The 16677-nt window shown below is 43.2% G+C and overlaps 1 protein-coding gene across 1 annotated transcript in view; it reads left to right on the top strand.

Moving 5' to 3' along the window:
- AMZ1 (archaelysin family metallopeptidase 1) overlaps window positions 1–6002 on the top strand; it is a 118913-nt gene extending 112911 nt beyond the window's left edge. The window contains exon 7 of the mRNA XM_069209959.1: window positions 3660–6002. Within this exon, the coding sequence (XP_069066060.1) occupies window positions 3660–4223 (564 nt within the window). The 3' untranslated portion in view covers window positions 4224–6002. The remainder of the gene's footprint in view (window positions 1–3659) is intronic.
- The last annotated feature ends 10675 nt before the right edge of the window (window positions 6003–16677 follow it).

The raw sequence follows: 16677 nt of genomic DNA on the forward strand, positions 1-16677 counted from the left end.
AGAAACACGTAGACCACGCTATAACTGAAGACGTCAAGAATTAGTATTTCCCCAAAGTCACCTCTCTTGTTAGGGTTGAGCCTGCGTTGCATGCACTCGCGCATGCGTATCGCAGCGAGACGCTTTAGTATTTAGGAAAGGGCTCGAAGCCCTGTCAACTTCACGTCAGTGTTTTTTATTGGTTCCTGGGCTTGCCTAATAAAATCTGCTTGCTTTCATTAGTCGAAGGCACGCATACGTCATGCCTTTTCCGGTGGATAGCCCTCCTCGAACGCAGCGACCAAGTACAGAAAACATGCGAGGCTCGCTGTTTTTCATCGGGCTTGTGGACTTCTTTTTCTCTAATTTTCGAGCGCGATCTCGCTTGGCAGAAGTCGAGCGCTTTACATAGTTAATTTCACTTTTTCGGGTTATGTACATAAATGCACTTTTGCCCGATAGGTGAAAAGTCGGGTTAGGAGTTTACAACGCGATCAGCTCTAACATGAGCAAACGCGAGACCCGTTGCATTGTAAATGCTTGTTTAACCTTACCATGGCTAGTAAAAATGAAAAACATAAAGTCTCTCGGATCTAACTTCTGGTAATTTTATATCACTAACCACAATCTGTCCAAAAAGATCTTGAGACACTGCATTATCGTGGGTCCTTTGACACTCCCCCCACCACCCCAAAATCTTTAAAATAGCTTTTATTTAGCCCAGTAGGTATTGCACACCTTGGAGTTCCATGACCTTATACAGCAACATGCCTTCGGCCTCCTTCTTACCTGGTGTCATTGAATTCCTTGGTGACTTGCAATATCCTTATAATAATGAAGGGAGTTTTATCCCATATCGCACGGTGCAAGTCTCAGCCCACATAATAGGTACCACATGAATTCAGTGCACAAAGATGTACATGATGTGCTACCTGCCGAGCGCCTCGCCCTCCTGGAACCCGAAAATTCCTCCGGGGATTATTGCGACCTATAAATAAACAAGAACAAATAGTCGGAGCCATGGAAACATGAAAGGCTGTGATGCATATATCTACATAGCAGCTCTATATACATCGACATGAGTGCTCTGGTTCCTGGTACTTATCAGAAAAGACAACGTCAGTTTCCACACATACCTTGCGAAATGTAGCTGCAAGTCACACCACAGCCCAAGTCACTAGAAAACGCCAGTGGGGCATCTAACCGCAAAAAGAATATTGTAGGCTATTAAACGTATCAGAACAGCAGCGTGGAAAATAATATGGTGCCATGTGTAATCGGTATTATCGCAATTAAACAGTGTGTGTAATTTGGAGTGGTGTGTGTTTTTTTGGGTGGGCTATAATTAAAGAAGACAACATCATAGATGAGGATGCCTCATGAAATTTAGACAAGCTTCAATGCTTTGTCAAACCTCTTTTCACTTGTAAAAAGTTATACACTGTTGCCATCTGCTGGACATTTGGCAGCATGAGCACTTGCCAGCAATAGATTTTTTAAGGCATGGTCCACAGCTAACTACATACAGGTCAAGGGCCTCATTTACGGGGTTTTGGCGGAGTGCAGCACCTCAAGGATTCCTGCTGCGCTGACTGCGTCAAAAGAAATGGGTAGGAATGCGCCGTATCTCTGAGATACGGCGCATTCCTGTCCTTTTCCCCTGCGCTGGCGCACAATTGGCTGCCGCGCACCAACGCAGACACCGTGTAACAATACTTCAAATGACCAAAAACTATGGCCATATTGGGACACACACTGTCAACATGGAGGTTGTAAAAAACAGAGAATTGAGCAGAGACTTGAAATATGACCTGGGTAGAAAACCCAAGACAAAAACACCATCCTGATACAAAAGTGAGAAAACCTGCTATCGCTGTAGCCTTTTTTTATCCCACTGAAGGTTTTGACTGCAGTAACAGAAATGTTGCAGATGCAACAAGGAAAACCACTCCGTGAGCATGCGCAAAGAAGGTTCTGCTGAACTTGAAAATGGAGCTTGATAGAAGGGAGCACAGATCCTCTCAATATGCACTCCAAGGACTATATTAAAAATAGGGTGCACTATCCGTTTCTGTGCTGGGACTCACCTTCAAAATGGTGTGCCTGGTGCAAACAGGCCGTACTACTGATAATGGCTGACCCAGGGCAGCGCATTGGCGAAAAGACAGAGAGACTGCTTTAAGCAGCCGCCCTATCTTTCAGTGTGTACATAGCACCTGCCTGCAATTCAAAGTGGAGATGGACATCCCCTTGCAGGCAGGTCAGTGAGTGACTGCACCTGCAAAAAAGAAGTCAAGAAAATAGCATCTGTTGCTTTGCAGAAAGACATCACACCACCACTTTTGTGCCAGGCACTGAACCCATCCGCATTATTATGTGGGCCTCAGAATCTATCAAGAGGTCAGCACAGCCAAAACTGTTGCCATCCCATGTAGATGTGTTCCAGTAGGGTGTAAACCATCCAGTGAGCAAACCTGCGAACCTATGGCACAAATTCACTTCAAGAAGAAGTTCACATGGTCAAGGGTCCAGTGATGCCTCAAGCCTCCTCGGCAATGTAAAGACATATCTTATGGACCTACCAGTGATGAGAGTGATTGTGTCATCATAACATTGCATCCTTAGCATTTTCCAGCCATGTTCCGTGGCCTATGGAAACTGAACGACAAGTATGTCACATTCTACATAAACAAATACATCGGTCAGGTGGCTCCAAATTGTTTCTTTCCTCTTATTGTCTTTAAGGATTTTTTTCCAGAAAAATGGACACTGGTATAACCGACTAGGAGTCCTCCTTCCTTAATCAGTGTGCCTATGTTTCTAGTTAGAGTCTGTGATTACAAATGAGTCATGATACCTCGCTGTGCCTGTTATCTCTTTCATGGGTGGACCACTTTCTGTTGCTTATTACCTACACCAATGCCAGTAAGCATGTTCACTTGAGTTCATACCAAGTAGAAGTCACTAGGAATTTCAGTCTATATTTTCACCTTATTTATATAGATCCTTTTTTCCACTTTGTATTTTTGTTACTTATCTGCATGTACATTTGTGTTTGCATTTGTCATAGTTTAAGGCTTGTTACAGTGAAGAGTGTATGCATACTATCTCAGGGGTTTAGGTTAAGAGACTCCCAGTAGACACACTTTTAGAAGTTGCCACATTCTGTCTACATACCAAGGTATGAATATCATATGACTCCAAGGTACCAGTGCACTACTTTCCAATCCTAGGCCCTGCTTCGACAGAAGGTTGTTTTCAGATGCTTGAGTACAGTTGGCGGAAGTCAACCAAACCAAGACGTGACCCAGTCGCATTACTTCATCTGGTAATCCTATTCCCATGACACCAGACATTGGCATTAGGTCAAAACCCCATCATTAACAATGAAAGATCCAGGCACTGGCAGCAAACCAGAATCAGACTAACATTCAACCGTAGACTTGAACTGTCCTGATTATGGTTTAGTGCACTGGCAGGGATTCTGGGAGATCCATCAACTTATTGTTCTTTGGGACTCAACTTTAAGTTACAACATGTTACAATAAAATTACTAGAGTCTTAGCATCTACTGGCATTGACTGGAAATTCTGTAAGCTCTTCTACTATCATTGTATAACTTTACAAGTGTTCTAGAACCTATATCAATGTTTAACATTAAATATTTTTTTCATCCGTAGAAACTTTTTGCTTGGACAGGAACTCTTCTGTCTGCCTGGGCCGGTCAGAGTTCAGCTGATCACTCCATATCAGAAGATATCCTTCCACTTAGCTCTGACTCTGGGATGTGCGGCGAGAATGAGTCAGAGCTGTTGACTTCTCTATCTGAAGCATTGACTCCCGACCCTTGCACTCCAGCCCCTTTCTTCAGACATGAGATAGAGCACAGTGAGCCACTTTGTTCTATAGAAGATATGAACAACCAACAGGGAACATTTGTGGAGGTCACAGACATCCTTAAGAGGCATGAGGATTGGCTGGGACGCTGCATCAGTGTTCTGGAGAGAGAGGTGCCTGAAGAAGAGGTAGCTGCTCTGGACAGAAGTGTGGACTCCCTTGCGAGATGGGACATGTTCACTGGTCAGCTGCCCATCCTCAAGAAGGAGCTGCAGTTGAGCAAAGACAAGACAGGGTTTAGAAGGACCCTGGGGGACAGGTTCTCATCCCTGAGGAGAAGACTCAGCTCAAGAAGACTCTCAAAGGATGGATGCTCGCCACCTCGATGGGACTTGGAAGAAAGTTAACAGAGACCTCCCACCCCAGTGGAAGTAGAACAGTCCCAGAGAACACATATGATAGGAATTCTTTCTGCATCCCTTTTCAGCTATTTGTTATAATTTGAGAGACAACAGGGGGTTTCCTCATAAAAGCCATGCAGATATGGTGAATTGCAAGACTCATTTTAATCTTTCTACAACTTACTGAAAAAAATTATTTGTATTTGTAAAATAGTGGCCCTGAAATTCAATTTATGCATACCTAGACAGTGTTTGAAATAACCTACAGGTACACCATTTTTCACTGTTATGTTGAGTTGCTAAAGTGTTGGTATCAATGTGTCGGCTTCCAAAGCGATCTGAAAGTGTTGCTCTTTTCACTTTTGTGAAAGTAGGCCTTGCTTATCAGGCAACACAGCTGTCTGCTGGTGAAAAGACTATTGTCAGCTTACTGTGGGTTTAGAGCTTACACATTGCTCACCATTGGTTGGCTTTATTAACTGTCACTCCCATTTGCTTCCTTTTTATTTGTCAGCTTATGTGTGATTTACTCCCTCTTTTTGTGTTTATTCATCCCCTGGAACGTGGACACATTACTTGTGTCCTTCCACTGCTCACTATTGATACACATTTTTTTAAGCACTCCACAAAAGTGAATGTGTTTTCCAGTTGCCTCCCTTGTGTACTTTCCTTTCCTCCCGTCATGCTCTTTGTTGCTCTATTTCTCAACTATGTGCTTCTCCCCCACACTCCCCGATGTTGTGCTTACCTTCTTGTGCTTTTCTCACTGTGTTGCTTTCTCACCTATTTGCTTCCTCCCAACAGCTGCACCTTTTTCTCTCTCACTTGTACACTTCTCTGTCCCTGCTTTCCACGTTTCTCTAATACGTGTTGCTTTCCCCACCCTCCGTGTTTCTTCCCCTTCCCTGTCTTGCATCACCCCACCTGTTCCTCAAAAAAAGAAAAAAATGTTTTTGGGCTATGATTTATATATACCAATTCCACTTGGATCTGTACATAAAAAGGAAAAAACAATATCCCCTGTGTCATCTTGTAGGCGCACGCATGCGTGTTGCAAGTGCCTGTATAATGAGGGGGGTGGACACATCATAGCACCTTTTTTTGTTTTGTACAGCATCATTAAAGACGCATGGCAGAGCCAGCAGGTCCAAAAGCCTGGATCTACTGGCTCTGCTAATGCGTGTTCCCATGAGGAACTTAGGTAGTCTACTGGTCTGGTCATTCACAGAGGAAAAGTTCTGTGTAAAAGGAGCAAGTCCTCAGCAGGATGCAACACTAGCAGTGCGCTGCATGGTGAATGAAGCCTTGAGCACTTTTGGGAGCTGGATCATAGCAGTCCCTGCGTTTCTGAGCAGCTTCGAATTCTTCAGTCCACCTAGACATGCTCGAGTGACTGAGTGGTCAGTTTGATCCTTGACCACCTTCATGCTTCCTAATGCACAGGCACTCAAACTCAGATAACTGTTTTCCTCTTGCTAAAGGTTCAGCATCAGAGAGATTATTATACTATTATATTTTGCTTGCACAGTTAAAGCTGGTAAATAAAATTGGGGCATATCCAACAGCACACAAAACCCCAAAATGCTACGCACAGATTGTCCTGAATGAGCATTCTGGATTTGGACAGCCAGGGTGAACTGACGTCTTCCCTCCAAGTACTTTTCTTCTAGTAGTGCTAAACAAATAATTAGTGGTTGCTCCTTGTGTTTTCCATAATTTTTCAAAAGAACATGTCTTGCATTTTCTACTTTTGAATAATAAAACTTATCACTTTTTGTGATAGCACTTTTGGTACCCGTGTGATTTCTATTTAAATGACCCATCGAAACTTTGTGGGAGTTCAAAACATTTTAGAAGGCATTCACCTAACCTGAACATTCAGGTGAAGCAGCTCTTTATAGAGGATATTTTTGAAAGGATCCCAGCAAGGCCCAGTCAGCATTCCATCCTTCTTGGGTCAGTAACATGAGTACTATTAAACTGGGTTATTTAGGGCTCTTCAAAACAAATTAAATATGGTATTAAGCAGTATGTAAAAGCAAGGCATTGCTATTTCTGTATTACACCTGGAAGGTTAATTAAAGTAAAATTAGTTTCCATATGGAGAAATAAAGTAATGCTTTGCTTATGCAGGTTTACAACCTAGAGTACATTTTGTCCACTAGGAGTACTCTGGAACATCTATAACCTCCTGCGCATGCCTAAGATTGTTTTTGAGTTGCCAGAAAGTCAATCCGAATGTAGCAGGAACCCTACAGAATACTTCCAAATATCAAATAGTATATCCCTAATATGTGAGATTGTGTGCATGTGATTAAGTGAAGAATACTTTTAAGATACTGAGTAGAATTAGACCTAAGCACTTCAGCGAATTCGAATGGGACACCCGCTAGCCAGAAGTATTTTGGAACAAGTACTGAATGAGGTTGCACTGCAGAACTGAAAGACTGCTCAAGTATTCCTAACTTTATGCAAGACTGACCACATGTAATAACAGGCAGGTCACAGATAGTGGGAGCAAATTGTGGAACAAGTATTTGTGACATGCGTTAATTTTTGCTATTCAACCTATGTACTAATAAGCTGCATGGGAAGATTCCTATTTGAAAAGGGTTTCAGAACAAGCCAAATAATTAATGTAAATTATTCAGGTCGCTATTTTCGACTATGTGTGATTGGCTACAAACACACTGATGGGGACCTGCAAGGGACTGTAGACCACATCCCCTCCCTTCACATTGCTAAATAGTAAACATTTTTTTTAAAGGAAATCATGTTACTTCGAGGACTTCAAGGAACAGTGTTGCGTAAAAACAATATTGGTTGCCGCCTGGGTAGAAATCGAGGAATTCCACAAAAGGAAAGCTTCCCTTTAGCAAATGTTACCTCCTCCTTGAGATGTCAGTGACTTTTGAGTGTTTTGGAACTGCAATTGCAGTCATAAACCATTGACACATCTCATTGTGAAGCGCAAATAGGAAGGGGCACCCTTTTTACACCTACGCCTAAGTATGGTTATGAATGGGCCACACAACTCCTTTTGCGGTTCAGAAAGGCTTTTCTGAATCATAAAAGGGGTTCAGTAGATTGTAAATCCCCTGTAGTGGTCTCAAACCCTGTCATGGGTACTCACACCTTTAAAGACTCTATAGTTTTGAGGCTCAGGTGGCCTCCTCAGAGTTTAGTTTCCCCAGCTGGCCCCGTCTCTTGGCCTGATCGCTGCATCTGCATGATGATGACAGCAAATAGACAGGCACTTAACGTGCCCTTACGTGTGAAGTGCGCCCTGCCCCTGTATGAATGAAAAGCAGGGTATCCGACAGGGCGCACAACAAAAGCTAGAATGGCATCGCATTAAGATGGAAACTGCTCACCTAGGACAGGGTTCTGCAAAGTCGGTCCTGGAGAGCCGGGTCAATGCTAGATTTTTAGCATATCCACATTTAGAAACTAGATTTAATGTTGGCTGGTGGGCCGAGCGGTAGTAGGTGGATCCTAGACAGCACGCTACTACAAGATGTGGAGGTTTTGGACCAGTTACGAATAGAGACTGAGTTTTTTTTTAAAGCCAACTTGGGATCGGCTCCGCTAGCTGTGGTATGGGACACTTTTCAAGTGGTTATGAGAGGCAAAATTATGAGCATAGCCAGCTATAAGAATAAGCAGTATACGGATGCTATTTTGCAGTTGGAACAGGAAATGCTTAAAGTAAGGAGTCATCTATCTGTGCGTACTAAGAAGGAGGAGGTTGAGGCTTTGGAGAATAAGTTGAGGGGTTGTGATCTCAGCTCGAGGTGTTACAAGCTAGGGTTGTTAAAAGAGTAGAGGTTAATAAGGTAGCTCACTTTGAATATGGTGAGAATGCAGGAAAATTACCAGCCTGGAAATGCAAGCGTGATCTAGTGAGGAATTTCATCAAGGAAGTAAAGATAAATCATTTAGGCGAGAGATCATCCATTAGTAAAGAAATGGAGGTCGCTTTTCAATCTTTCTTTTCTGATTTATATAAAGAGGAGGTTGAGGTAAGAGAGGAAGATATAGGTAAATGGTTGGCGGATGATATACTCCTATCTATTTCACAAGAGTAGCAGATTATTTTGAATAGCCCAATCTCTGCTGGGGAAATTAGGAAGGTATTGATTGGTAGTAAGGACGGTAAGGCACCTGGGCCAGATGGTATTTCTATGGAACTTTACAAGGCGTTGGCTGAGTTAATAATTCCAGTTTGGGCGATTTTTGAATGGAGGGCCCCTATTCCGGGTTTGTGGAATGAGGTACTTTTGAAACCAGGTAAGAGCCTGCTTAAGTGTGAGTCATATAGGCCTATCTCTTTGCTGAATTGTGATTATAAAATATTTGCTAAAATACTTGCAGATAGACTCAGCAGAGTGGTGGGTCGGTTAATTCATTCAGACCAAAAAGGGTTTATCAAGGGTAGATTTTAACATGAATTGACGTATAACTTGGTGGGGGCCATAGACATGGCGACATCTTTTGAAATGCCTCTGACCGTAATTACTCTTAATGCAATGAAGGCCTTTGATAGAGTGAACTGGAAATATTTAGCTTACATTTTCAGATCAGCTGGTTTAGGAGAAAATTTGTGCAGAACAATAGGTCTTATATATAAAGACCCTATTGCAAGAGTCCTAGTAAATGGCAACCTTACAGAGCCTTTGAAGATAACAAGGGGCACCAGGCAGGGCTGCCCTCTTTCCCCGTTATTATTTGATCTGTATATAGAGCCATTAGCGAGGAAAATAAGGAGAAACTCAGCTATTGTACCCTTTAATTGTGACAGCTGGGTGAAAAAGGTGGCCCTGCATGCTGATGACCTTTTAGTATATATGTCTGATTTACCATCAGCTTTGCCTACACTGCTGACCCTTGCTGAAGACTTTGGCAGAGTGTCTGGATACTGGGTGAATACTGAGAAAAAGGAGGTTATGGCTTGGAATCATAAGTTGGAGGGACAAGTACAACAGGAAATTTGATATCTAGGAATCTCATTTACACAAGAAATTGATCAGCTTGTAATGAGGAATTTAAAGCCGGTGGTAGAGGAAGGGTGTAGATCTCTACAAAGATGGATGTATCTCCCCATGACAATAGTGGGCAGGGTTAATTTGGTAAAGATGATGATTTTGCCCAAAGTCAATTTTTTGAATAGTTCTAGACCTCTTTTAATGCATAAACATTATTTGTTGAAGCTTCAACAGGCTATTACCTCTTTCATTTGGGCATCAAAAGTCCCTAGGCTCTCATGGAAAAAATTGAGAAGGAGAGAAAAAGGGGGGTTAGCACTTCCGGATTTAAAATATTATGCTTGGGCATTTCAATTGAACTCCGCAAAAATGCTCTTCTCTGCTCCTGACTCTTCGGCCATTGTAGTGATGTTTAAAGCTATGGTTGCTACTGTCAATGGAGCCTCTAAGGCAAGGATACTCAAAGTACGGCCCGCGGGCCTCATGCGGCCCCTCTGACCTTTACATGAGGCCCCTGGGGCAACAGGAGCACTGGGCAGCTGTGTGCTTGACTCCCACAAACAAATATCAAATACACACACAATCATTTATTTCAAACTTAATTGGTGTTAAAGGGAGTTACTAGTGACTCCTGCCCTTAACTTTAGAAACACCTTCATGTTTAAAGACTTCTTGCAGTAAAACTAAGACAGTCTCTTCAATATTAAGTGTATTTAGTTAACATGCAGAACGTTTTCGCCTTATTACAATTTATTTTATCAGTGCATTGAGATGTATTCCTTTTAAAGTGATAGTTTTCAAACATAAATTTGGAAACATTCATTATTTCCCTTACCCTGAGAACACCAATAGTAAATTAAAGAGGCAAGTCACTTGGCATGTGCACTTTATGTATGATAGGAACCCAGGCCACCCATACACATTATAGTTATTTAAATCAAACATAGATGCAGGTTTTTTGCAGCACACACCATGAATCATGTATTTCGAGGTCATCTTAAATGTGATAATGCAGAAAAAGGAGGGAAAGTGACACTAAACAATTGCCTAGGATCACACAATTTGGAAAAGTGGGTAAGCCGGGATTCATTCACAGGTTTTCTGGTTTCCCATTGTTTATTTCAGCCACTAGATGTATATACTTTGCTTCCCCTACACCTACCTTGCCACCAATCCCCCTAGTCACCCCACCCTACTGCCACCTCCCTGGCATCAATGCGGCCCCCAGGCAAGTCACAGACCAAACTTTTTGACCCCAGGGAAAATGTTTGCGAGTACCCCTGCTCTAAGGGATTCCTTTACAAATTTGGAGACCCAAAATTTTTCAAACAAATAAAATTCAAAACTCTTTGCGATCTTGCGGCAAGTTGGTATCATTTGAGGTCTGCGGCGGGAGTTAGTTATTATAACCCCTATGTTCCGATTTGGGACTCACCATGTACTCCTGAATGCCTAAAAGATGTTTTAGCACTGCCAATGAGGAAGGTGGGTATAGCGACCTGGGGTGATCTAATTAGTGAAGAGGCTTTAATCTCCCTGGAAGAACTTGAGGTCAAGCTGGCGGGAGCCTTTTCTAGATTGAAATATGCCCAAATAAAAGGTTTGTTATTGAAATCTCGAGTAACATTCGGGGCTGCAGGCTTTTTGGAGGAGTGTGTGTTAGCAGAGTCCCCCAGACTTAAGCGGGTTTCAAGTCGGTATTGGGAGATATTAGAAGGATTGGATGGTGAATTTATACTGCCCGCTTCTCTTTGGGGGAAGGATATGCCGCAAGAGAAGGTAGTGCAGTGGTGGGAATCATCTATGCTATCTCTGTTCAAGATAGTAAAGCCGGCGTCTTTGCGGAAGAACCATCTGTTCACTATACATAGAGCCTACGTATCCCCAGGAAGACTCTCTAAAATAGAGAACAACAAGACAATCAACTGTCCTAAATGTGATTTACAGTATTCCACGAATATACATACGTTTTATGAGTGCCTAGCGGAGGTGCTTTTCTGGAAAGAACTGTGTAACTTCCTCTCTAGTATGTTGGGACGAGAAATTCGGGTTACTCTTCTTTTGACTATTTTCGGGCATGTACAAGGGGAAGGTGGTAAAAGGCAAAACAGTCATAAAGCTCATAAGAACTTGATTTTCTATTTAAGCAGGTGAAAATTCTTTTTGCAACTGTTTCGGTCATACCTGGATCGAAATTACCCTGACCAAAGAGGATTCTAACAGTTACCTCTGTCTGGGTTCAAAGCATGATGTCTACATTATACAGGGAAATTATCCAGGAATTTGACATTTCAACTTCCATCAGAATGCGGGTTGGTGTAGAGATTAAAACATATTTAAATTTAAGTTGCAATGTTCAGCAAGTCACAAGTTTTAATTGGCTATCAATAAAACATATTTATAGATCTTAGTACCTGCAAATGTGTGATATTAGGCGCCTATATAAAAAGTTATTGTTCAATTTACTTTTGTTTGCAATTGAAGCATTCCTACTCCTTGAAATGTGTTCCTACTCAAGGGCAGACATTGGCAGTCTAACGCAGAACAATCAAATTAATATGCCTGATTTACACAAGGGGTCTCAATGTTTTGCGCAAATACTTATATGTTCAAACTCAGAAATAAGAAATGCGGCAGCACAGGCGTTACATGGGAGAATAGTGCCAACACACCACACTCATCCATTGCCCTTCTTTTAAAATAATCTCAACATAAAATCATGGATACTAGTTAGAGAATAAGGGCCTGATTTAGAATCTGGCAGAGGGAATTACTTTGTCCCGAACGTGACAGATACCCCTGTCCACTGTATTGCAATTCCATTATAGCCTGTGGAACTTGTAATATGGTGGACAGGATATCTGTCACATTTGTGGCAGAGCAACCCCTCCGCTAAACTCTAAATCAGGCCTTAAATCTTTATTTACACATGAAACAAGGCTGTGTTATTGGACTGTCAGAGACACATGTGGTGACAGCCTTCTCTGGACTGTGACACTGTATGATCCTAGGTGATTCTAGGCTCAAAGACTGTTTCATACACTCTGATTGTAGCCTAAGAAAGCTGACACACTGTATGACCACCTGCACAGCATGCCACAGTCTTAGTGTGAAAAGAACTGGCCAGTGGTGAGCAAAATGGACAGGAGAAACCACGAGCAGTGTAAACAGTCCAAATTACCAACTTGTATTGATACAGGTGTCTAAGTACCAGCTCTTCTCTACTGGTGCACTCAGTCCTTGGGTCCATTTCACAAAGCTAAACTTAGATGTTTGGTCTGACCTTAGACCAAAAGTCTAAGTTTACAACTTTGGGTATTTACAAAGGGCATTCACATGTACTATATTTATGTCTGCACTCGGGGCAGACCTCCAGCCCGAGTGTGGGCATAAAGATAGTACACGTTAATACCCTTTGTAAATTCTCAAAGTCGTAAACTTACACTTTTGGTCTAAGTTTAGACCAAACGTCTAAGTCTACCTTTGTGAAACAGGCCCAGAGTGTCTGTGTCTCTGCACATGGGTTTGCTGACAGCCCTATCAGAGGACAGCCTACTCTAGCATGGCTTCTGATAGAGCTTGGGGCAACACTGCTACAAATTCATCACCACCCAAGCATGCGCCTATGTTTCACAGGCATGTGTTTCACTGGAGATGAACAGCTCCTCTGTGGCTTGTGAATGTGTGAAGGGTACAGGAAGGAGCATAGCAATGATGAAAGTAAACACCCAAACTGACTGTTGGGTGTTTATACTTTTGCCTTTCAAAGCTGTTCAAGGCAGATTCTTTTTGTGTCTGCTGGTACTGGGCAACAGTACTCTAGCATCCTGAGGCACCAGCCACCACTGGCAAAAGGATTGGGAAGAGTGGGGTGGTGGAAAGGTAGAGGTGGATGTAAAGGAGGAGAACAAGCTAAACAAGATAAGAGTCTAATGGGAGAAGAGTGGTGAAGATCAGCACATGGAGAGGGGAGGTAAATGTTATAGGGTCAGAACCAGCAGAAGGAGAGTAGAGGTGTGGGAGAGGTGAAACATGAAGAGTAGAACATGGGGGGAAGAGATTGATCTAAAGGGTGCAGAACCAGCAAAAACGTTGAGGTTGGAGGGAAAGATAAAAGGTGCAAGATAGTGTATGAATGGGAGTAGTAGATATAAAAGAAGCAGAATCATCTGGAGAACTTAAGTGGCAGGAAGAGGGAAGGATGAGGTGGAAGTTAGAGGGAAGGATCACCAAGAGAAGGTAAGAGGCTGCATAGGGTGGCAGGAGAGAAGTAGCTATTACAGGGGAACAGCCATGGAGAAAACGTTAGATGCTGGGGAGAGGGGAAAGATGAAGTGTGCAGGAGGGGGGAGAGAGAGGGTGAGAGAGGAGCAGAATCAGTGAGCAAAATAAGAGGCAGTGGGAGGGATAAGATGAAGTGTAGGACATGTAAGAGGGAGATGGATGTGAAAGATTCAGAAACAGCAAGACAAGACAAGAGGATGGAGGTGAAAGGAGAGAGGTAGATTTAAAGGGAACAGACCAGCACAAAAAAGTACAAGGCTGGATTGAGAGATGAGAGGTGAAGGGAAGCACATGGATGGGAGATGGTAAGAGGGGCAGAATAAGCAGAGAACTTAAGTAGAGGGAGAAGAGAGAGGGACTAGTGAAAGCAAGATGTAAGGGGGCAGAATCAATGGGTGATTTAAGAGTCAGGTAGATAAGTGAAGTGAAGTGTAACGCATTGAGAAGGGAGGTGTATATAAGAGACAGAACCAGTAATAAACAGGATGAACCTGAGGGCTTTAGTGAGACGGATTTAACAGGGACAAAATACACAAGGTAAGGTAAGAGTATGAGGAATAGATGGATGAGAAAAAGAGTAGAGCATGAAGTGGGAGGTGGATTTAAGAGAGTCAGAATCAACAAAAAAAGATGAGAAGCTTCGGGAGGATTGAATGGGAGAGGTGGATGTAAATAAAGTAGAACAAGGAAAGAAGTTATGAAGCTTGAGGAGAGATGAAAGTTGAAGGAGAGTGCATGGATAAGATGTGTGGTTACAGAACAAACAAGGGAACGTAAGCAGAGTGGAGAGAGGAGTAATGGTGAGAGGTAGATGGAAGAAAGCAGAACCACCAAAAGTTGGTAATAGGTTGGGCAGACAGAGACAGAAGGGGAGAGGTGGAAGTTAGCTGGGCAGAACCAGCAAGAGAAAGTTGAAGCTAAAAAGGAATAGTCTGGAGGGGAGGTAAAAATGCTCTAAAAGTCTTCAGCAGGCTCATAACGTATCCTCATCTTCAGACACCTCTTTGCCACACCTTTTTCGAAAATCCTAGAACAAAGAAGTGAACTTCTAAATCTCTTTCATAAAAAGTAATTTACTCAGTTTACAAAATGCCCGTTGATTTCTGACAACTGTAGGAATTTGAAGTAACATTTGTGGCTGACTCTTGATCAGGGAGTTAGAATATCCTTAATATTACTAAACATTAGTGCCACATTCAATACTGTTTCCCTACCGGCGCTTATAGATCAATTAGTACAAACTGGAATTTAAGGAATACCCATGGTGTGTGTTGGAAATGGTCTTTCTGCAGAGTCACCCCCAAACTTTTTGCCTTCCTCCTTCTCTTTTTCTGACCTTATTTTTGCTGGTTTTAGGACTCTGCACACTTAACCACTGCTAATCAGTGCTCTCTCCTTAAAACATGGTGACATTGGCTCATACCCAATTGGCATATTTAATTTACTTGTAAGTCCCTAGTCAAATGCACTACATGTGCCCAGGGCCTGTAAATTAAAAGCTACTAGTGAGCTGGTGCACTGGTTATGCAGCCCACATAAGTAGTCCCCTAACCATGTCTCAGGCCTGCCTCTGCAGTGCCTGTGTGTGCAGTTTTACTGCCACTTCGGCTTGGCATTTAAAAGTACTTGCCAAGTCTTAAACTCCCCTTTTTCTACATATGTCACCCCTAAGGCAGGCCCTAGGTAGCCCATGGGGCAGGGTGCTATGGAGGTAAAAGGCAGGACGTGAACATGTGTGTTCTATAAGTCCCGGTAGTGTAAAACTCCTAAATTTGTTTTACACTGCTGTGAGGCTTGCTCCTTTCATAGGAGAGCATTACGGCTTCCCTCATATACTGTTTGAGAGGTAGATCCTGTTCTGAAAGGAGTGGCTGAGTCATATTTAGTATGGCCAGAATGGTGATATACAATGCTGCATAAAGGTGAAGTTGGATTATATATTATTATTTTTGAAATGCTACTTTTAGAAAGTAACCATTTCTCTACACTTAAATCCTTCTGTGCCTTCTAATCCACGTCTGTCTAGGTTTAGTTGACAGCTCCCTTGTGCATTCACTCAGACAACCCCAAACTCAAGATGCTCAATCAGACTTGCACACATTTGCATATTGAATGGGTCTTCCTGGGCTGGGAGGGTGGAGGGCCTGACATTAAATGTCAAAGGACAGTAGCCTGCCCTCACACAAAGGATTGCCACACCCCCTACTGGGACCCTGGCAGAGAGGATGGAACTGAAAGGGGACCTTGTGCACTTCTAAGCCACTCTTTGAGGTCTCCCCCACTTCAAAGGCACATTTGGGTATTTAAACAGGGCCTCTGCCCCCTACCAACTCAGACACTTCCTGTAGAAGAGAACCTGAACCAAAACCTGCAACCTGCAACATGCCAAGAAGAACTGCCTGGCTGCCCAAAGTACTCACCAGACTGCTTTCTGAGAAGGACTGCTGCCTTGCTGTTGCCCTGCTGCCTTAATGCTCTCTGACTGTGCTAAGAAGTGCTCTCCAATGGCTTGGATAGAGCTTGCCTTCTGTTCCCTGAAGTCTCAGGACCAAAAAGACTTCATTCCTGTAAGAAGAAATCCCGGTGCAGGGAAAATCGATGCACAGCCTGCCAGAAACGACGGACAGCCTGCGTCGCAGTGAGAAAATCACTGCACGCCGAACCGGAACGACGCAGCACGACTTCGCATGGAGAAGATCGATGCAGCGCAAGCGTAGCGCCCGGAAATTCGACGTATGGCCCACTGGATCGACGCACGTCCAAGCCAGAATGACGCAGCCCGACTTCCTGAGAGGAATCGACGCAGCGCCTTCAGTGCTGTAGAATTTTCCATGCAACGCCCACCGGATCGACGCAACCCCTGTGACTTCGTCCTGCCAGCGCCGGATTTCAACGCATCGTCCTCGGGGAGTCCAAAAACCCTGAAACCCGAAGAGGTCCCAAGACTGAGTGCCAGAAATCGACGCAAAGCCTTCCCTGCGTGAAAAACAACCAACGCATTGCTGTGTGCAGCTCGAGAAATCGATGCACACCTCCCTGTTTTCCACGCATCTCCTCCTCTGCGGTTCCTTGCAGGGATTTTGAACGCAAATTAGGTACTTTGTGCTTGCAAGAGACATTTGTTGCCTTTAAGAGACTGAAGACACTTTCTATCATTTTTACAGTGATATTTCAACATATACTTATTGCAT

The sequence above is a fragment of the Pleurodeles waltl genome, chromosome 10 (genome assembly GCF_031143425.1).
Source record: "Pleurodeles waltl isolate 20211129_DDA chromosome 10, aPleWal1.hap1.20221129, whole genome shotgun sequence".
NCBI lineage: Eukaryota > Metazoa > Chordata > Amphibia > Caudata > Salamandridae > Pleurodeles > Pleurodeles waltl.